Source organism: Diadema antillarum, unplaced genomic scaffold (genome assembly GCF_040938485.1).
Source record: "Diadema antillarum isolate AM-2024a unplaced genomic scaffold, OU_Dant_1.0 scf00000220, whole genome shotgun sequence".
Taxonomy (NCBI): Eukaryota; Metazoa; Echinodermata; class Echinoidea; order Diadematoida; family Diadematidae; genus Diadema; species Diadema antillarum.
Window position 1 is genome coordinate 710,441 of NW_027271109.1, and position 22,096 is coordinate 732,536.

The following is a 22,096-nucleotide window of genomic DNA, read 5'->3' on the forward strand; positions in this document are numbered from 1 at the left end:
GCTTTAGTTTTCAATCGGTTTCCTTCATGTCTCTCTCTGCTCGTTTACACCTTCAATATCTGCTCACAACCATTTCATGGCATATTTCTTGTAGATTTGGGCATGATTCGAATGGAGATACGAACAGCAATAAGCAGGTTTGGCACATGAAAAAGGAAAGCAGAAAGTAACTGTTGGAGTTAATTTGTTTCGTCGCAGTAGGGAGACCACTCCAAAACGATAGGCGCAGGGCATAAAGCACACGAGAAACCATTCATGTTTAAGGTGCTTGTTCCTGCTGGATTTATTGAGAGTTTCTTCGACATGGTTCACATTATTGTGAGAAGAGTTATCACACAGAGGTGCCTAGCAGCTCCTAGGTTTGCACTCAGTGACATCTAGATATCTTCTGAAGACAATTTTCCCATTTCTTGTCTCCTACAAAATTGCTGATCTTTGAAAAGCCCTACGAATAAAGGGAAAGTAAAGTTGTCCTATTTAAACAAGTCAGCCATTTACAAAAGTGAAAGGGTATATTAAGAGAAACAAAAAGAATAACTACCTTGGTCCAGTCAGCACATTGCTGCTCCTAACTTTTGTATTGTCTCAAATTCACATAAAGACATAACAAGGAAAATAACTCCTGACCAATCACACCACTACTCCTTCTTACATAACTTATCTTCCTTCTTGTCTGGAATGAGAAACAAAGAGTTATGTAGCATCTACACTTTTGACCAATCATAAAGAAGGTCAGTCTTACATAATCTATGTTATTCATTGTCTGAAAATCTATTCAAAGAAACACGAAAGAAAATTACTTTTAGCCAATCATCTCTCTGTCTGGACCTGCTATGTATATCTTTATTTCTTGCTAGCCTGCTACCCTGAGGGTTAAGATCACCTGACCTTTGAGATGTTTGTCCCTGGGCAGAGGATTTATGTTACATTATAGTTCCTGTGGACTGCCACTTGTTTTGGTCTGGGGATGGGGACGTAATATACAGTGCTCTACATTTTTGTGAAATGGACACTGCTATGCACATTGGGTATTTCCCACAAATGATTGAGCTGACATGTGCGCATGTCACAGTGATATAAAAGAGAGAATCTATTGCAAAACATGAAAGCAACATGAAATAAAAATTATTTCCAGTAGCTGCTATAGTGCATGTTACTCTCCCATCTTGTTTCTCTCTGTATATGCAATAAAAAATGAGCATATCTTTCATATAGTTGTTTTGCTGTTCGCAACCTTTCACAAGTTCCATGACTACTAGTGCATGTCGAGCCCTGGGGCACCGTTTCCTAAAGGTTGGCAGCCCTTACAAGTTGTCAGTCTCTGACAATCTTAGCAAAATCACAGGTTTTGATTGGCTGAGAAGCTGTGGTCACTGACTATTACTATGGTAATCAGGCTACCAAATGACAAAAAAAAAAAGAAAATGCAAAGACCACTGTTTTAGTTGTTTGTTTGTTTTTGTTTTTGTTCTCGCTGGACAGCCGATTTAAGGAGAGAAGTGGCATCAAAAAAAAATTGAAAACTTGTTTTTGGTTTGTTTGTTTGTTTGTTTGTTTTTGTTCGTCATCACCCATCACTCTACCCCCCCCCCCCCCCCCCATTAAGCAAAAGCTTTATCTACACCTATGTATGATACCGTTTCCAGCAAAGTCACACTTTGGCTAAAGATCGAAGAGTACAGTCATTTTGGGGCGTAATGTGGTGGAGAGAAAAACATCGATAGACACCAGGTTTCGCGAATGAAAAAAAAAAAGGAAAAAAATTCATAAGAGGGATGTTACTCTCCAACCGTTTTCCGCTTTGTCCGTGCAATTCAACTGTTCAATGAAAATATCGTTCATAATAGTTGCTTTACTGTTGGTAACCTCCAACAATTTCTGTGATGCCAATCAGTGTCAGTTTCTCATTGCCTTGTCATGTATAGTATCCTTTGTTGTGGTTAACCGCACCTTATTCTCATTTCGTACGTTTTTCGGAGGCCCGTCTGTTTGTCGATATTTTGTAGTTGACTGGGCAAGGAATACTTCCCTCCCACCACCCCCAAGATGCTTACAATACAACTCGGCAAACAAATAGCTATCTACTCTACATGATAGTTGCGCTGCAATACAGATATTATTCAAGGCTTTCTCTTCTTTTTTTTTAATGTTTACGCATAGACATATACGGTTTTGCCAATTCATTATCATTATCATTTCCGACCTTCATAGTGATGCTAAGAACTGGAAACCAGAACTCAACAAGCTTTAGTTTTCAATCGGTTTCCTTCATGTCTCTCTCTGCTCGTTTACACCTTCAATATCTGCTCACAACCATTTCATGGCATATTTCTTGTAGATTTGGGCATGATTCGAATGGAGATACGAACAGCAATAAGCAGGTTTGGCACATGAAAAAGGAAAGCAGAAAGTAACTGTTGGAGTTAATTTGTTTCGTCGCAGTAGGGAGACCACTCCAAAACGATAGGCGCAGGGCATAAAGCACACGAGAAACCATTCATGTTTAAGGTGCTTGTTCCTGCTGGATTTATTGAGAGTTTCTTCGACATGGTTCACATTATTGTGAGAAGAGTTATCACACAGAGGTGCCTAGCAGCTCCTAGGTTTGCACTCAGTGACATCTAGATATCTTCTGAAGACAATTTTCCCATTTCTTGTCTCCTACAAAATTGCTGATCTTTGAAAAGCCCTACGAATAAAGGGAAAGTAAAGTTGTCCTATTTAAACAAGTCAGCCATTTACAAAAGTGAAAGGGTATATTAAGAGAAACAAAAAGAATAACTACCTTGGTCCAGTCAGCACATTGCTGCTCCTAACTTTTGTATTGTCTCAAATTCACATAAAGACATAACAAGGAAAATAACTCCTGACCAATCACACCACTACTCCTTCTTACATAACTTATCTTCCTTCTTGTCTGGAATGAGAAACAAAGAGTTATGTAGCATCTACACTTTTGACCAATCATAAAGAAGGTCAGTCTTACATAATCTATGTTATTCATTGTCTGAAAATCTATTCAAAGAAACACGAAAGAAAATTACTTTTAGCCAATCATCTCTCTGTCTGGACCTGCTATGTATATCTTTATTTCTTGCTAGCCTGCTACCCTGAGGGTTAAGATCACCTGACCTTTGAGATGTTTGTCCCTGGGCAGAGGATTTATGTTACATTATAGTTCCTGTGGACTGCCACTTGTTTTGGTCTGGGGATGGGGACGTAATATACAGTGCTCTACATTTTTGTGAAATGGACACTGCTATGCACATTGGGTATTTCCCACAAATGATTGAGCTGACATGTGCGCATGTCACAGTGATATAAAAGAGAGAATCTATTGCAAAACATGAAAGCAACATGAAATAAAAATTATTTCCAGTAGCTGCTATAGTGCATGTTACTCTCCCATCTTGTTTCTCTCTGTATATGCAATAAAAAATGAGCATATCTTTCATATAGTTGTTTTGCTGTTCGCAACCTTTCACAAGTTCCATGACTACTAGTGCATGTCGAGCCCTGGGGCACCGTTTCCTAAAGGTTGGCAGCCCTTACAAGTTGTCAGTCTCTGACAATCTTAGCAAAATCACAGGTTTTGATTGGCTGAGAAGCTGTGGTCACTGACTATTACTATGGTAATCAGGCTACCAAATGACAAAAAAAAAAAGAAAATGCAAAGACCACTGTTTTAGTTGTTTGTTTGTTTTTGTTTTTGTTCTCGCTGGACAGCCGATTTAAGGAGAGAAGTGGCATCAAAAAAAAATTGAAAACTTGTTTTTGGTTTGTTTGTTTGTTTGTTTGTTTTTGTTCGTCATCACCCATCACTCTACCCCCCCCCCCCCATTAAGCAAAAGCTTTATCTACACCTATGTATGATACCGTTTCCAGCAAAGTCACACTTTGGCTAAAGATCGAAGAGTACAGTCATTTTGGGGCGTAATGGAGTGGAGAGAAAAACATCGATAGACACCAGGTTTCGCGAATGAAAAAAAAAAAGGAAAAAAATTCATAAGAGGGATGTTACTCTCCAACCGTTTTCCGCTTTGTCCGTGCAATTCAACTGTTCAATGAAAATATCGTTCATAATAGTTGCTTTACTGTTGGTAACCTCCAACAATTTCTGTGATGCCAATCAGTGTCAGTTTCTCATTGCCTTGTCATGTATGTATCCTTTGTTGTGGTTAACCGCACCTTATTCTCATTTCGTACGTTTTTCGGAGGCCCGTCTGTTTGTCGATATTTTGTAGTTGACTGGGCAAGGAATACTTCCCTCCCACCACCCCCAAGATGCTTACAATACAACTCGGCAAACAAATAGCTATCTACTCTACATGATAGTTGCGCTGCAATACAGATATTATTCAAGGCTTTCTCTTCTTTTTTTTTAATGTTTACGCATAGACATATACGGTTTTGCCAATTCATTATCATTATCATTTCCGACCTTCATAGTGATGCTAAGAACTGGAAACCAGAACTCAACAAGCTTTAGTTTTCAATCGGTTTCCTTCATGTCTCTCTCTGCTCGTTTACACCTTCAATATCTGCTCACAACCATTTCATGGCATATTTCTTGTAGATTTGGGCATGATTCGAATGGAGATACGAACAGCAATAAGCAGGTTTGGCACATGAAAAAGGAAAGCAGAAAGTAACTGTTGGAGTTAATTTGTTTCGTCGCAGTAGGGAGACCACTCCAAAACGATAGGCGCAGGGCATAAAGCACACGAGAAACCATTCATGTTTAAGGTGCTTGTTCCTGCTGGATTTATTGAGAGTTTCTTCGACATGGTTCACATTATTGTGAGAAGAGTTATCACACAGAGGTGCCTAGCAGCTCCTAGGTTTGCACTCAGTGACATCTAGATATCTTCTGAAGACAATTTTCCCATTTCTTGTCTCCTACAAAATTGCTGATCTTTGAAAAGCCCTACGAATAAAGGGAAAGTAAAGTTGTCCTATTTAAACAAGTCAGCCATTTACAAAAGTGAAAGGGTATATTAAGAGAAACAAAAAGAATAACTACCTTGGTCCAGTCAGCACATTGCTGCTCCTAACTTTTGTATTGTCTCAAATTCACATAAAGACATAACAAGGAAAATAACTCCTGACCAATCACACCACTACTCCTTCTTACATAACTTATCTTCCTTCTTGTCTGGAATGAGAAACAAAGAGTTATGTAGCATCTACACTTTTGACCAATCATAAAGAAGGTCAGTCTTACATAATCTATGTTATTCATTGTCTGAAAATCTATTCAAAGAAACACGAAAGAAAATTACTTTTAGCCAATCATCTCTCTGTCTGGACCTGCTATGTATATCTTTATTTCTTGCTAGCCTGCTACCCTGAGGGTTAAGATCACCTGACCTTTGAGATGTTTGTCCCTGGGCAGAGGATTTATGTTACATTATAGTTCCTGTGGACTGCCACTTGTTTTGGTCTGGGGATGGGGACGTAATATACAGTGCTCTACATTTTTGTGAAATGGACACTGCTATGCACATTGGGTATTTCCCACAAATGATTGAGCTGACATGTGCGCATGTCACAGTGATATAAAAGAGAGAATCTATTGCAAAACATGAAAGCAACATGAAATAAAAATTATTTCCAGTAGCTGCTATAGTGCATGTTACTCTCCCATCTTGTTTCTCTCTGTATATGCAATAAAAAATGAGCATATCTTTCATATAGTTGTTTTGCTGTTCGCAACCTTTCACAAGTTCCATGACTACTAGTGCATGTCGAGCCCTGGGGCACCGTTTCCTAAAGGTTGGCAGCCCTTACAAGTTGTCAGTCTCTGACAATCTTAGCAAAATCACAGGTTTTGATTGGCTGAGAAGCTGTGGTCACTGACTATTACTATGGTAATCAGGCTACCAAATGACAAAAAAAAAAGAAAATGCAAAGACCACTGTTTTAGTTGTTTGTTTGTTTTTGTTTTTGTTCTCGCTGGACAGCCGATTTAAGGAGAGAAGTGGCATCAAAAAAAAATTGAAAACTTGTTTTTGGTTTGTTTGTTTGTTTGTTTGTTTTTGTTCGTCATCACCCATCACTCTACCCCCCCCCCCCCCCCCCCCCCATTAAGCAAAAGCTTTATCTACACCTATGTATGATACCGTTTCCAGCAAAGTCACACTTTGGCTAAAGATCGAAGAGTACAGTCATTTTGGGGCGTAATGGAGTGGAGAGAAAAACATCGATAGACACCAGGTTTCGCGAATGAAAAAAAAAAAGGAAAAAAATTCATAAGAGGGATGTTACTCTCCAACCGTTTTCCGCTTTGTCCGTGCAATTCAACTGTTCAATGAAAATATCGTTCATAATAGTTGCTTTACTGTTGGTAACCTCCAACAATTTCTGTGATGCCAATCAGTGTCAGTTTCTCATTGCCTTGTCATGTATCCTTTGTTGTGGTTAACCGCACCTTATTCTCATTTCGTACGTTTTTCGGAGGCCCGTCTGTTTGTCGATATTTTGTAGTTGACTGGGCAAGGAATACTTCCCTCCCACCACCCCCAAGATGCTTACAATACAACTCGGCAAACAAATAGCTATCTACTCTACATGATAGTTGCGCTGCAATACAGATATTATTCAAGGCTTTCTCTTCTTTTTTTTTAATGTTTACGCATAGACATATACGGTTTTGCCAATTCATTATCATTATCATTTCCGACCTTCATAGTGATGCTAAGAACTGGAAACCAGAACTCAACAAGCTTTAGTTTTCAATCGGTTTCCTTCATGTCTCTCTCTGCTCGTTTACACCTTCAATATCTGCTCACAACCATTTCATGGCATATTTCTTGTAGATTTGGGCATGATTCGAATGGAGATACGAACAGCAATAAGCAGGTTTGGCACATGAAAAAGGAAAGCAGAAAGTAACTGTTGGAGTTAATTTGTTTCGTCGCAGTAGGGAGACCACTCCAAAACGATAGGCGCAGGGCATAAAGCACACGAGAAACCATTCATGTTTAAGGTGCTTGTTCCTGCTGGATTTATTGAGAGTTTCTTCGACATGGTTCACATTATTGTGAGAAGAGTTATCACACAGAGGTGCCTAGCAGCTCCTAGGTTTGCACTCAGTGACATCTAGATATCTTCTGAAGACAATTTTCCCATTTCTTGTCTCCTACAAAATTGCTGATCTTTGAAAAGCCCTACGAATAAAGGGAAAGTAAAGTTGTCCTATTTAAACAAGTCAGCCATTTACAAAAGTGAAAGGGTATATTAAGAGAAACAAAAAGAATAACTACCTTGGTCCAGTCAGCACATTGCTGCTCCTAACTTTTGTATTGTCTCAAATTCACATAAAGACATAACAAGGAAAATAACTCCTGACCAATCACACCACTACTCCTTCTTACATAACTTATCTTCCTTCTTGTCTGGAATGAGAAACAAAGAGTTATGTAGCATCTACACTTTTGACCAATCATAAAGAAGGTCAGTCTTACATAATCTATGTTATTCATTGTCTGAAAATCTATTCAAAGAAACACGAAAGAAAATTACTTTTAGCCAATCATCTCTCTGTCTGGACCTGCTATGTATATCTTTATTTCTTGCTAGCCTGCTACCCTGAGGGTTAAGATCACCTGACCTTTGAGATGTTTGTCCCTGGGCAGAGGATTTATGTTACATTATAGTTCCTGTGGACTGCCACTTGTTTTGGTCTGGGGATGGGGACGTAATATACAGTGCTCTACATTTTTGTGAAATGGACACTGCTATGCACATTGGGTATTTCCCACAAATGATTGAGCTGACATGTGCGCATGTCACAGTGATATAAAAGAGAGAATCTATTGCAAAACATGAAAGCAACATGAAATAAAAATTATTTCCAGTAGCTGCTATAGTGCATGTTACTCTCCCATCTTGTTTCTCTCTGTATATGCAATAAAAAATGAGCATATCTTTCATATAGTTGTTTTGCTGTTCGCAACCTTTCACAAGTTCCATGACTACTAGTGCATGTCGAGCCCTGGGGCACCGTTTCCTAAAGGTTGGCAGCCCTTACAAGTTGTCAGTCTCTGACAATCTTAGCAAAATCACAGGTTTTGATTGGCTGAGAAGCTGTGGTCACTGATTATTACTATGGTAATCAGGCTACCAAATGACAAAAAAAGAAAGAAAATGCAAAGACCACTGTTTTAGTTGTTTGTTTGTTTTTGTTTTTGTTCTCGCTGGACAGCCGATTTAAGGAGAGAAGTGGCATCAAAAAAAAAATTGAAAACTTGTTTTTAGTTTGTTTGTTTGTTTGTTTTTGTTCGTCATCACCCATCACTCTCCCCCCCCCCCCCCCCATTAAGCAAAAGCTTTATCTACACCTATGTATGATACCGTTTCCAGCAAAGTCACACTTTGACTAAAGATCGAAGAGTACAGTCATTTTGGGGCGTAATGGAGTGGAGACTAAAACATCGATAGTCACCAGGTTTCGCGAATGAAAAAAAAAGGAAAAAAAATTCATAAGGTGGATGTTACTCTCCAACCCTGTTTCGCTTTGTCCGTGCAATTCAACTGTTCAATGAAAATATCGTTCATAATAGTTGCTTTGCTGCTGGTAACCTCCAACAATTTCTGTGATGACAATCAGTGCCAGTTTCTCATTGCCTTGTCATGTATCCTTTGTTGTGGTTAACCGCACCTTATTCTCATTTCGTACGTTTTTTCGGAGGCCCGTCTGTTTGTCGATATTTTGTAGTTGACTGGGCAAGGAATGCTTTCCTCCCACCACCCCCAGGATGCTTACAATACAACTCGGCAAACAAATAGCTATCTACTCTACATGATAGTTGCGCTGCAATACAGATATTATTCAAGGCTTTCTCTTCTTTTTTTTTTAATGTTTATGCATAGACATATACGGTTTTGCCAATTCATTATCATTATCATTTCCGACCTTCATAGTGATGCTAAGAACTGGAAACCAAAACTCAACAAGCTTTAGTTTTCAATCGGTTTCCTTCATGTCTCTCTCTGCTCGTTTACATCTTCAATATCTGCTCACAACCATTTCATGGCATATTTCTTGTAGATTTGAGAAATTGTCTTTTTGTGCATTTTATGTCTTTTGTGCCTCTGCAATGTACAGTGAAAATTTAACATAAAGAGATCTAATATTAACAAAATACCTGATATAACAAACTAATTCCTCCAGTCTCAACAAATTTATTTCCTTTGTTTTCTACTGTTTATTGACTACTGAAATAGCAAAATATTTGATATAAAGAACAATGTCTTGGTCCCAAGGATCTCGTTATACTGAGTTTCCACTGCATTGTTTATCTTTGATGAATATGAAAAAAAAAAAGCAAAAAAAAAAAAACCTACAAAACAAAAACAACCGGAAAAGCTCACTTGCACCAAAGCTCAAGCGAGAAAAGTGGGGAACTAAAGTAAACGTAATAAAAAGAAAAAACTAAATATGCATGCGAGATCCGGACAAATTAGACCTGCGAACTGAATAGAGCAATCAACCCGAGGCAAACTATTCAAAACGATCCCCACGTTCTTTGAATTTTGCAAGCTTCTGAGGCAACAACAACAACAACAACAACAACAACAACAACAACAACAACAACAACAACAATAATAATAATAATAATAATAATAATAATAATAACAATTAATAAAGCGCAAAACCTATAGACATATATTCTTCTGCGCTGCAAAAGCTTCTGATGTGCTTGATAATAACGAACAGTTAAATGAAAAGATGTGTTTTGAGTCGTGATTTAAAGACTGCTACTGTTCGGGATTTCCGGACTTCTAATGGTAGATCATTCCAGAGTTTGGGAGCTGCACAGGCAAATGCTCTGTCTCCCAATGTTACTTTTGTTTGACATGTTGGAATTTGTAGAAGAAGAGCGTCCTTAAAACTGCGCAACAACCTCCCAATTTGGGCAATTAGGTTATTCCCTGGGGTCCTCCTATGGCGTATCACCACCATTTGTACAAATTAGAGTGAACCTAGATTTACAATCCATGATGCTTCTTGTCGTTCAGGTGTATAAATTGGTAACTCATAGATAGATGGGCGAACACGTTACGGTGTACATTTACTAGTAATTATGTTGACTGAGTTGAATATGTTTTACAGGGCTTCATCATCACAAATATCAACATTGTATCATCATGCAACCACAACATCACATAACATCTAAACACTTCCTGACACTTCTTAGTTTTCCAGAAGAAGCTCCAAGGATCCGCATTTACTGTTCCAACATGTTTGACATTGCCAAATTATGTTCAGCTCTCTCTCTCTCTTCATCCACTCTTTGACGAGACGGTCACAGAGATTATGAAGCATACTGTTCCGTGGTGTATCTGTTTTTTTTTTCTCCAAGTTTCGTTTTATTTAACTACACACTTTGATACAAGGTATGAATGGGCACCTGTGTCAGTGACAAGTGGACAATGATATACAAGAGACAAAATTGCCTTCGATGTGAAATATCCCAGAAGAGTTCACCATAGCTTCATACACTGTTGCACAGATGGTGCATTTACATCTGGTTTTTGACCAACATGACACCATGTGCTCAAAAAAAGGTTGTTAATCCCCTGTTTGTATATATGACTTTGGCGACCTATCTTTACATCCACAGATACCATATGACAAGGCTTCTTTGTTTTTTCATGTCTTTTCAGAGGAACTTCTCCACTGCAGACAGCACAGGTTGCTGGGATTGTGTGGACTGATGACTGCTCAGGAAACATGGTTAACAAATTTGTGAAGATACAAAAGATCATTAATCAAAGGCACCACCAAATAAAGAATATACACGTGTGTCTGTGTCTGTAAGAATAGATTTGACTTGTCTAACGGTAGGATCAGAGTTCATAATATGACAAGGAAGGTTTTCAAGTACGGAGTTTTTGTATCATCCACATAATGCCAATGGAGGGTGATTGCATATTGCATGAGGAGAACTCCACTGTCCTTATTATTACTCCTGCATGTCAATGTTAAAGGTCCTGTTTACCTTTGGGGACAGTGATTTTAAAAATTTCACGATACAACATTTCAAAACATCCTGTCATATACAATTTTTGCGAAAAAGCCTAAGGTATAAGGAGATATCTGTATTTTTTTCAATAAACCATAACTGCAGATGGTTTAGTCTGGAAACATTTTCATTATTCCTACTGTTCACATTTTGTATATTTAACAATACTCGACATGGATTTTACTGATTCAAATTTTTACAGTGGTTGTTTCTATCCCTAAACTCACATTTGAGAACTATTTTAAAGCACTAATGCTGGGTTTTTATTTCATCCGCAAATAGTAAAATGGCACAGCTAAGACCAAGCCGAGGTGTTACACCGGCCTCGAAGGCCATAGGCTTGAGCAGGAAGGTATTGCAGCATTGCTAATCTGTCATATTTAAGGAGGGTACAGATACACTTGGTGTCATTTTTCCCTGCTCTGAAAAGATGCTGGGAGCTGTGTGAAGCATCACGAAAAATTGTTCATAGTCACTTATAAAGCTCCACCCATCAGTGAACAGAAAGGGGGCTCAAAATACCTCGTTCTCGCACTCTCATATGTAAATTTATCTGCTGCACCTGAATTGAGATTCATACTACAGTACATCCTTTCTGAAGTAATGTCCAGAGACGCCCGGCATGTGAGAAATCTCATTTCAGAGCGAGTTGAACAAACCCTTGGGGAAAAATTCATGTATGTAAACAAAGACAAATTGATGTTACATATGACATGATCTTCCCATCTACTTACTATTTGATCCAAGATGAGGGGACATCTTCCCTCTTCTTTCTCTTTTGATGCCAATTTACATCTATATTCTAGTTTACTCACTGGCTTTAATCAATAAAAAACACAATATATTGAATGGATTTATGCGTCTACCAGATTAATTTCACACCTTAGTGAAGTATTGTGGGAGATTGGTCCAAGAACTTTGAATGGATGTCTGAAGCAACTTTCTTCTCTTTGAAGTAATCCAAGAATTACAGTATATTCCTCCATTTGTCTGCACAGTCTCCCTTGTCATACACATATAATATAATATGACTCCAACAATTATAAACTGAACATAACTGGGTCTGTCGCCGTCAGTCATGAAATCAAAGAGTATAAATTACTGAAACAGTGATACGCACACGGGAACAAAATTTCAACATCGGCAATTTCAATCGTTAATGTCATACTCAACAAAATAGACCATCTGAAATTCACAGAAACGAAACGAAATGTCACCGAGTGGTGTGGCTTTTTATTTTTTTTTTTTTTTTTTGCGTACGAATGTGTTCAAGGCTACTCAAATCGTACACGTTACGGAGCAGCCATATGTACAGTGATACAGTCTCTCATCTCCTGCCAACATTTATGTAGATACAAATAAGTTACAATGCAAATATCATTCACAAAATCTCAAGTTTTTTTTGTTTTCCAGCAAAAATAGGCTGTCTGACAACAATATACAAATGGTTTCGTATACGGAATGGTTTGATTGCAAAACAATTCTTCCTAACAGGCGGTTATTGCCGCACGTAGAAAAAAAACATTAGATCTACATGAGTATTTGTACATGTTACCAGAGAGAACCTGACTTATCATTTAGAATTTTACTGAGATAAGCTTATCAGCATGCAGCCACTTCCAGTTAACTCTACCTAACTAAAGCAGAGGAAAGAAATTGTAAGAAACATTTCAATTTCAACATACCCTGAAGTCTGCCAAGTAATTGCCGATTACTTAGTAGCACGCATGCTGTAGAAGTCTGACCGTATGTTTTCGTTCACATCATAAGCTTAGCAATAAGCACTTTAAAAGGACACTTTGTTAGATATTTGAAGACAAGCATTCAGGCTCCCATTCACAAATATGCACTACAAAAAAAAAAGTCTCACACTGCAACCTTGAAAACAGGGTAAATTATTTCTGAATGGACCCTCCCCATCGAGCAGTAACACTGCTCGAATTTGTCCTAATAAGGGTTGATGGACAAATGAAAAATAACCAAGCAGAAATCACGGGGCAGTTGTCATTGTACCCAACTCCCTCAAAGACGAAAGGGATGCACTTAAAGTCATTAAGGCAGGGACTGAAACCCAAAACTTGCACAAACTTCACCCTTCCACAGCTCTGGCTTTTTAAAACTCCATGCTGACAATTTGTCACGCTCCAATCATTTGAACATTCAGCACAAAATTTTGCTCGTTCGGCCGAAAGGAAAACTTTACCAACAACCGGAGAGAAGTACCCAGTATTTCTTTGGAACATGGGCGGTAACTCAAAAACGAGGCATCTACAAAACTTATAGTAAGAATTCATAAATGACATGATGCACATGACTATTTTAGAACAGACATGATGTCTTGGTCAGGTTATTGATGGCCGTGAGGACTTGTCGTATGCTGTCTACATGTAGTTGTATGATAGTTATTACTTACCCCCCCCCCCCCCCTCCCCCTCCCCAATCTAAATCTTCCTGATCCTACCTAATTGAGACATAAAATGATATACCTCCTTCAATCATAATCACAGTCCTCGGAAGTTGGTGCCTTCAGACAGAACAGCAGAACACTTTCACCTTTCCACAACATCATCTCATTCCAAACATCCTAAATACCTAGGGTAGATTTTATGCTTTGGATCACAAGTGCAAAAAATTAATGGTACATTTTACATTTACATGCCCATCTTGGAGAGATTTTCATATTTTCTCAATAGTTGGTGTCTAATTTACTTCTTGTCAGAATGGCTATCATGATTGGCTTTATATTTCCTTTTCACATTGGATCCTGCCCCCCCCCCCCTCTTTACTCTCAGAATTGCTTTATTGTCCCATACCACTATAGCAAAGCCAACCTTTCGAAGGAATAATGGTAACGAGAGAAGTACCTTAATCAATACACACTGCTCAATCTGCTCTGACCAATAAATATTTCTGGTTTCACACCATGATTCTCTTCTTTCTTTTGGACGAAAGCATTTCTCCTTTTCTTCCCACAGAGAGGAATTTTTTACAATTGAGCAGAAAAGGAGAAACCAAAAACACAGAAAGTGAAACAAAAAAGGGGGAGGATTAATGTCTTTGACAGTATTTAGACTATAGACTATAAAGTCTCCGTGGAGAAAAAAAAAGAAACATTCAAAAATTATTCAATTTCACATTGACTTATTCTTCAGCATTACAATTTGCAACTTGCAAGCAATCAAATATCAAATAATAATGTAATAATTCAATATAGCTGACACTCTTTTTTACTGAGGAAAGCAGAAAGAACACGAAGACAAAAAACAAAAAAAAAAATATATATATATCACTTTACTGGAAGTCTACAATTGGTAGCCAAGTCGTTCTCTTGTCTCTGGCATTTCAATGTATACCCAACAACAACTCAATGCATGTAAGTATTTACAAAAAAAAAAGCACATCACTTTTACGACAAATTCTGCTCACGAGTGAAGTGCAAAAAAGGAAGAAGGAAAAATCTTGCGCTAATTTCTCTGTATTTACACACACATATTACACATACTCCAAGGTTGCGTGGTGGATTTCAACGTTCCAAATGCCTGAATATCAAATGTGCAGATAATGGACTCGTGAACAATTTATGGTTTTTCTTCCTAATTTTGTTATTTTTTTCTTAATTTCGATAAAAGATAAGCTGCACGGAAGACAGCCTCCAAAGAAGAGAATAAAATCAGAGGGGGGCTGCTAATGACAATGAACCATCCCATCAAGCTTGAGGTTTTGTGGGTGTAATGTAATCTCAACAGAAAAAACAAAATGATTCAAAACAAAGCAAGGAGGACCACACAATTGGACTTTTGTGGGTTTCCTTCTCTGAATTATACCGCTGTAAAGTTTTGATGAGGTGAAGACACTATATTCTTTCGTCAAAGAAAACCTTCATGCTCTAACAAGCTGCCACGCTGGTGAGTTTGTCTCAGACTTGCCAAAAATCTATTGAAAAATGAAGGGAAAAAAATGTACAGCATATTTCACAGTAGTGTTCTGAGTGCTACTGCACAAGGTAAAGTGCTTAAATCAATACAAAACAAAACCCAAAAATTGTGCTGGGACAAAGCCATATCTAAATGTTACTAAGCTTGAACTAATAATCAAAGAAGGGAAAAAAATCTAATAAACTTTGCTTTTAGATACTTTCCAAATCTCATATAGTTCTGTTGATTGTGGAAGCCCAATCATTACACCAAGGAAAAAGAAATAAATTAATGTATGAGGAGGAAAGAAGCTTAAAAGATGGTACAGCCCTTCTATCCAATTCGTCCTCCTCCTTCAACAAGGGTTTGGAAGGTGCAAGGGCACGGCAAACACTGTCTGCACGCCATCCCGGTGCTGTTGGATTGTGGGGGGGCATGACCTTCGGGCACACGGGATATCCCAGCATTCCCCACTTTAGGGATGCAGAGCCTTCCTTTCATTGCGCCGATGCCACAGAGTTTTTGAAAACCACCAAGCTGGCCGGAGCTTGCAGAGAGGCGCTAGAAACACTCCAGTACCTCAATGACTTTTGATATACTCTTGCTGCCCGAGTTGCCCGCTGCATTCTGTGAATAAAAAGAAACACAAACTTGTTATTGTTCCAAAGAACTAACATATTAGCACAATTGGATATTTCCATCAAGAAATATGTAGAACAATCAGGTATGAAATTTGAGATGATCGAGTGTTGAAATTACTTTGGTCTCATTTTGCTGCAAGTTGAATTGTGAAAGATGATCCATTCTAGTAGCCTCATAACCTAATGCCACCCCAGTCATGTCTACAGATACTGGCCTGTGCACCAAAGATGTTGTTATTTTTGCCATGACCTTGCAATCCCTCCCCAAAATACTTGTGGATTTGACGGTTGTTTTAAACACAGAAGAATGTATACACACAAAAACACACACACACACACACACACACATAAAATGATGTATGTGAATTCCTACAGCTAATACTAGAAAAATCATCTTTTGAAAAATATGTTCCCACAAGGGAGTGAATTATTTGAGGAATAATGTGATATTTCTCTTCATCACGACAACTTGGGGTCTCAAGTTGCGAGTGTCAGTGAAGTCCAATTGTCTAACTGGTTATCTTTTATTGGGAAACTAAATTCACCAACAACAAGCTGTTATTACCGGAATCTAACATGCATTTTCTTTTTTACAGATAGTTTTTTTTTTCTTTTTTTAACTGCCAAGAATCAAACCCAATAATGATATGACATCCCCAAAGGTAAACTGTAGGGGGTATGCATAACTAACTGCTGAGTGCCAGGCAAGTCTTGAGATCGTCTTCACGATATCCAAAAGTTGAGGGAATCTTCCATCCTGGAACAGAGACGCTAATGCACACACTCACACACACAGAAAAAAAAATCCCTGAAACATAAAGAATGGTATACCACCCTGTGCCAGTGGAAGTGTGCATACTCACTGTAAGTTCGATGAAAGACAAGAATTTCTTCAGCATGTCCACCATGCATGTGAAGTCACCGTCTGGAAGGCAGTCTCTGACAGTCACTACATTCAGCTGTTGGTCAGACAAGATGGGGTATGGGTGACCACTGTGTAATTAATGCACTATTGGACTGCCTACTAAGAAACCCTAATATACTGGTATATATATGTAAACTAAGGGAATGCAGCAATATTGTACCCCGTTTAGAGTCCCCCTGTCTGGGAGGACCTCAGGAGGATCTCTGGAAGACATGCCAGATGAAAACTAGCCATTTCTTTATACAAACTCAGTGGGGGGGGGGGGGGGGGGGGGGGGGGGAGGGGGGTGAGAGAGACCCCCGTTTAGAGTCCCACTGTTGTTTAGAGTGAGGTTAGCATACATTTCTATGGAAACCAGTGGAAGAGCATTTCTTGAGAAGAGGCAGCAGCAGTTTCTCGTGCACACATACATGTACTGTATGAGCACTACACTACACACAGCGCAGGTCACCGGAAGTGTGTGCCGTGCTCACGCCGTGTTTACGTTGAGACCATTTACAGTCCCCTCGTCTGGCATGGACACGGCACAACCTCTTGTGTTTCAACTGACTCTAAACAGGGTATAAGAAGAATACATCAGCAAAGGTTGAGGAAAATCATACGATCTCTTCAAAAAAGGGCACAACCCACTGATAATTTGATATTACCTATTGTCACATAAATGTTGGAATGATGAAAAATTTTTGCACTTTCTCCAATCTTGAAATGTCAACAAAGTCTAACAGAGAGAGAGAGAGAGACAGACAGATTGACAGACAGACAGACAGAGAACAGACACTGTAGAGCAGTGCTTATCACAGGCAAATTTTGAAACAAGTGCTCATACTCACATTATTTTCTCGTAGAAGACACCCTAGCAGTAGCGCAGTGTAGGAGGCCACTATACTGTCTTCCATGTGCTTGCCTGCAGAATGGAGAGCTATGGACAGAGAGAGAGAAAAAAAAAACAAATAGGTCAGACCAAGAGAAATAGAAAACAAAACAAGGAAAAGTAGAAATTACGCGGTGCGTAAAATATGTCCCCGCCGGAAGTAGCATTTAGTAGCAAAATGTACAATATCGGTAAAAAATCAAGGTCAAAGGTCAAAGAAGTCAAAGGTCACAATTATGTGTAGAAGTTTTGAAGCCCTCACCTAGTGCCATCACAAAAAGCAAACGGAATCGAAATCGGGTTAGAAATGGCGAAGGAGTAGCATTTTGTAGCCAATGTACAATATAGATAAAAAATCAAGGTCAAAGGTCAAAGAAGTCAAAGGTCAAAATTCTGTGTAGAAGTTTTGAAGCCCTCACCTAGTGCCATCACATAAAGCAAACGGAATCGAAATCGGGTTAGAAATGGCGAAGGAGTAGCATTTTGTAGCCAATGTACAATATAGGTCAAAAATCAAGGTCAAAGGTCAAAGAAGTCAAAGGTCAAAATTCTGTGTAAAAGTTTTGAAGCCCTCACCTAGTGCCATCACATAAAGCAAACGGAATCGAAATCGGGTTAGAAATGGCGAAGGAGTAGCATTTTGAAGCAAAATGTACAATATAGGTCAAAGGTCAAGGTCAAAGGTCACAACTGAAATTCTGTGTAGAAGTTTCAAAGCTCCTATGTAGTGCTATCATATAAAGCAAACAGAATCAAAATTGGCTCGTAAATGACAGAGAAGTAGCAAATTGAACATTTTGATCACACACGGACGCACAGACAGACAGACGGACGGACAGACGGACGGACGGACACACGGACACACACACGTACGGAGCCCGTTTCATAGTCCCCAGCTCGAACTCGTTCGGCGGGGACAACAACTACAAAGATGATTAGATCACAAGGACTGCCTATGGACCAATTCTGGGGGCGTTTCATCAACGAGTTCGTCGGAGGTTTTCACCGACAAATTTGCTATCAACCAATCAGACGCAAGAATTTCAGTAGCTTTTAACAGTTGTCAGTGTAAATCACTGACAAAAAGTTTAATGAAACGGTCCCCAGGAATGTATGTCGATGAAATCACTAGAAATAACTCAAGTGGTATGACAAAGACAGAGAAAAAGATGGCCTGCGAGGTTTACTGCACTTTGAACCAGAAATGAGCCCACTATAAAAGCTTTCAGCCTGTGCTAAGTTTCTAATCATCCTCTGCCAGACTTGTAAAATATCAACACCTAAAGTCTACTCCAGCAAACCATTTCGTGAATACGAAAGAAGAACACGAATGAATAACTAAATGGGATGATGGGGATTCCCCATAGATGGACCATCTTGTAAAAGTCATTTTGTAAAAGCAATCTGTGGTGATTAACATGCTTGGAGAAAGACTACTCGACAACGACGACAAAATGTGCATGTTGGGCACTTCTCCGTGTGCCATGCATGCTAACATGAACATGACACAGGGTTGAAGGTCAGGGAGAGTTGATCACTGTCTTCATGGTATTACCGTGGCATTTCTATAATGATACGGCGTCACATCGCAACGGCAGCATGTATCCCTCTCTTACTTTGATGTTTCATTCGCTTTGCTTAAAGGAGTTTTACATCATATGGTAATGACAGGATTTGTGCACAATATAAACTTTGATGGGAAAAGGGGGTGGGATGTAGGATCCACAGACTAATAGGGGTCATTTACAATTCATGTCAATAACCTGTAGCTTTTATCGTTGTGAAACTGTGAGAGTTAGATGGCAAGGGAGACCCACTTGTCACATTTCATCTGAAAGAGAGCCTCAAATGCTAAAAGTGAAGGAAATCCAAGTACATGAGCTGCCATAAAATGCAGAGGCCACTTGCACAATATGAAACCATATATCTTTGTAAAGTCATTTGGTGGATACTGGGTAAACTTAAGGATTCTTAGGGGAAAAAAGTGATGTCGCCCTCATCAGCAATCAGGTCAGGTCAGGTCACACCCGTAGCAGTTCTGCCGTTGGGGCACTGAGATGTCCTTCTCCAGGCTTCCTTATCCTGCACCATTCTCATACAGATTTCCACCGGTTTCTCCGCCCATCTCCTCACATCATCCACCCAATTCCTCCTTGGTCTTCCTTGAGCTCGTCGCCCATCCACCCGACCATGCATTACCATATGCGCTAGTGTGCCTGGCCGTCGAGTGACATGTCCGAACCATTGCATCTTCCTTCTCTTCACTATGTCCAGCAGTGGTTCATAATCCCCAACTTTCCTCCTGATCTCTTCCAGCACTGATGCATTGGTGCGGTGATCGTGCCAATGTATTCCAAGTAATCGACGGAAACATCTCATCTCGAAAGCGGCTATTTTCTTCTCTAGATTTTTGCTTAGCGTCCATGACTCGCATCCACATAGGGCTATCGAGGTCACCAGTGCCTTCATCAGCTCAATCTTAGTTTTCTCTCTCACCTCTCTGCTTCTCCAGACATGGTTCAACTTGGCCAACTGAGCAGTCGCCATGGCCATTCGTGTCTTTATTTCTGTTGTTGAAGTGGCCTCCTCGTTCATCATGGCGCCCAAGTATTTGAATTGGTGGACTTCCTCTAGCGCATGCCCGTCCACCCATATCTCCTGTGCTTTGTCATCTTGTTTATTCTGTTTTGAAGTCGTCATTATCTTACTTTTCTTGTGACTAATTTCCATGCCGTATCGGCGGGCAGCAGTGTCTAGCCGCGTAGTCAGCTCTGCTAGCTCTTCCCTATTTCCAGCAACAAGGTCAATGTCTCTATCAGCGAATCTCAGATTGCTGATTGGCCTTCCCGCGATTGCGATTGTGCCCTCAAAATCTTTGAGTGCTTCCATCATGATCTGTTCCAGAAAGAGGTTGAAGAGGGTTGGCGAGAGAATGCATACCTGCCTGACACCAACGTTGGTTTGGAACCATTCCAGAGTCCTACTGTCATACATCACTGCATTAGTGGCACTTTCATACAGCGACTCACAAAGTTGGATCAGATTTGGACTAAAGTTATGTTTCCGCATTGTGTACCATAGTGCCTTCCTCCATACCCTGTCGAAGGCTTTCTTGAAGTCGACAAAGTTATGGTGTATTTCTTGCTGATGGTCTCTGAACTTTTCGCACAGAATGCGGCAGCTGCAGATCTGTTCCACAGTGCTCCTTCCAGCCCGGAAGCCAGCTTGCTCTTCTGCGAGTACAGCTTCTATCTGTCGTTTCATCCGGTTCGCCAGGATCTTCAGCAACACTTTACTGGGATGGCTGATCAAGCTTATTGTTCTGTAGTTGCTACACTTCTTCAGATCGCCTTTTTTTCGGAAGTGGCACTATAAGTGACTGTGTCCACTGTTTGGGCCATTCTCCAGTTCTCCAGATCAGGTTGCACAGTTTATGCAGCATATCCACAGCTTCTTCTTCTTTTAACAGCTCTGCGGGTATGTTATCTGCTCCCGGGGCTTTGCCACTCTTCAGTGATGCAACAGCACTGACGACCTCACTCCTCAAGATTTCGAGCTCTTCGTCTTCCACAATGCCCGGACCACCAGCCTCCAGCTCTCTGAGGACACTCTCATCCGTTTGGATTGGGTGGTTGTATAGTTGTTTGACATATTCTGTCCAACGTTCTTGGATCCTGTTTTCATCCATCAGCAGTGACCCATTAGCAGCTTCTATGGCAGGTGTCTTGATGGCTGCTTTTCTGTATATCTCCTTGATTGTGTCAAAGACCTTTTTGCTGTTGTTTTCAAAAGCCTGCTGCATCTGTTGACACTTCTCCCTCAAGAAGTTATCTTTGGCGGTGCGAATCTCCTTCTTAACTTTTGCGTTGGCTTTCTGGTATTTCACTTTGCTGTTCTCATCCTGAAATTTTGTCCCTTTCAGTTTCCTTCTCTCATCACATGCTTCCAGGATCTCCCTTGTCATCCAGGGTTGTTTCATGACCCGGCGTCTTCCCAGCACTTCTAGTGCTGTTTCATTTGTGACTTCAGTGAACTGATCCGCCATTTCTTGGACATCTTCGAGCTCCATGAGGGGGGCAAATCTATTGCTGATCTTCACAGCATATTCGTTCCTCTTTTCAGAGTCTGTCTTTAGCAGGTCAAGATTGTACTTCACACGCACCGCTCTTTGCTTCTTTATCATCCTCAGCTTCACCTTCATTGTCATCATCACCAAATTGTGGTCGCTGCCTATGTCACATCCAGGGAAAGCTCTGGTCTTGTCTGGTCTGATGCAGGTTTTGCATTTATATTCCACCAAGATGTAATCTATCTGGTTCCTTGTTCTACCATCTGGGGATGCCCATGTGATTCTTCTCGAATTCTTGTGATCCCCAAGTGTGTTGGCCACCGTCAGATTATTCAATTTACTCTACTCTAGTAGCCTCTCACCTCTATCATTCGTCATTCCGTGAGCAAATTTTCCCACAGTACCATGCCAGTCATCATAGGAGTCAGTCCCTATCTTGGCATTCCAATCTCCTTGGATGATTTTTATGTCTTTCTTGGGGATTTTTCTGAGCGTGCTGCCCAGAGTATCGTAGAAAGCATCAATTTCTTCATCTTTGCAATCGGAGGTTGGTGCATAGACTTGAATAATGACTACATTTCTGGGAGAGGCTGCGATTCGTATTCTAATCATTCGGCTTGAAATGGGCTCACATTCCACAACCGCT

The 22,096-nt window shown here is 39.9% G+C and overlaps 1 protein-coding gene across 1 annotated transcript in view; it reads right to left on the bottom strand.

The window, feature by feature from the left end:
- Positions 1–15,436: 15,436 nt before the first annotated feature.
- LOC139724546 (wings apart-like protein homolog) overlaps positions 15,437–22,096 on the bottom strand; it is a 50,504-nt gene continuing 43,844 nt past the window's right edge. The window contains exons 13-15 of the mRNA XM_071635680.1: positions 17,341–17,429; positions 16,449–16,544; positions 15,437–15,571 (exon numbers count right to left, since the gene is read on the bottom strand). Of these exons, the coding sequence (XP_071491781.1) occupies positions 15,506–15,571; positions 16,449–16,544; positions 17,341–17,429 (251 nt within the window). The 3' untranslated portion in view covers positions 15,437–15,505. The remainder of the gene's footprint in view (positions 15,572–16,448; positions 16,545–17,340; positions 17,430–22,096) is intronic.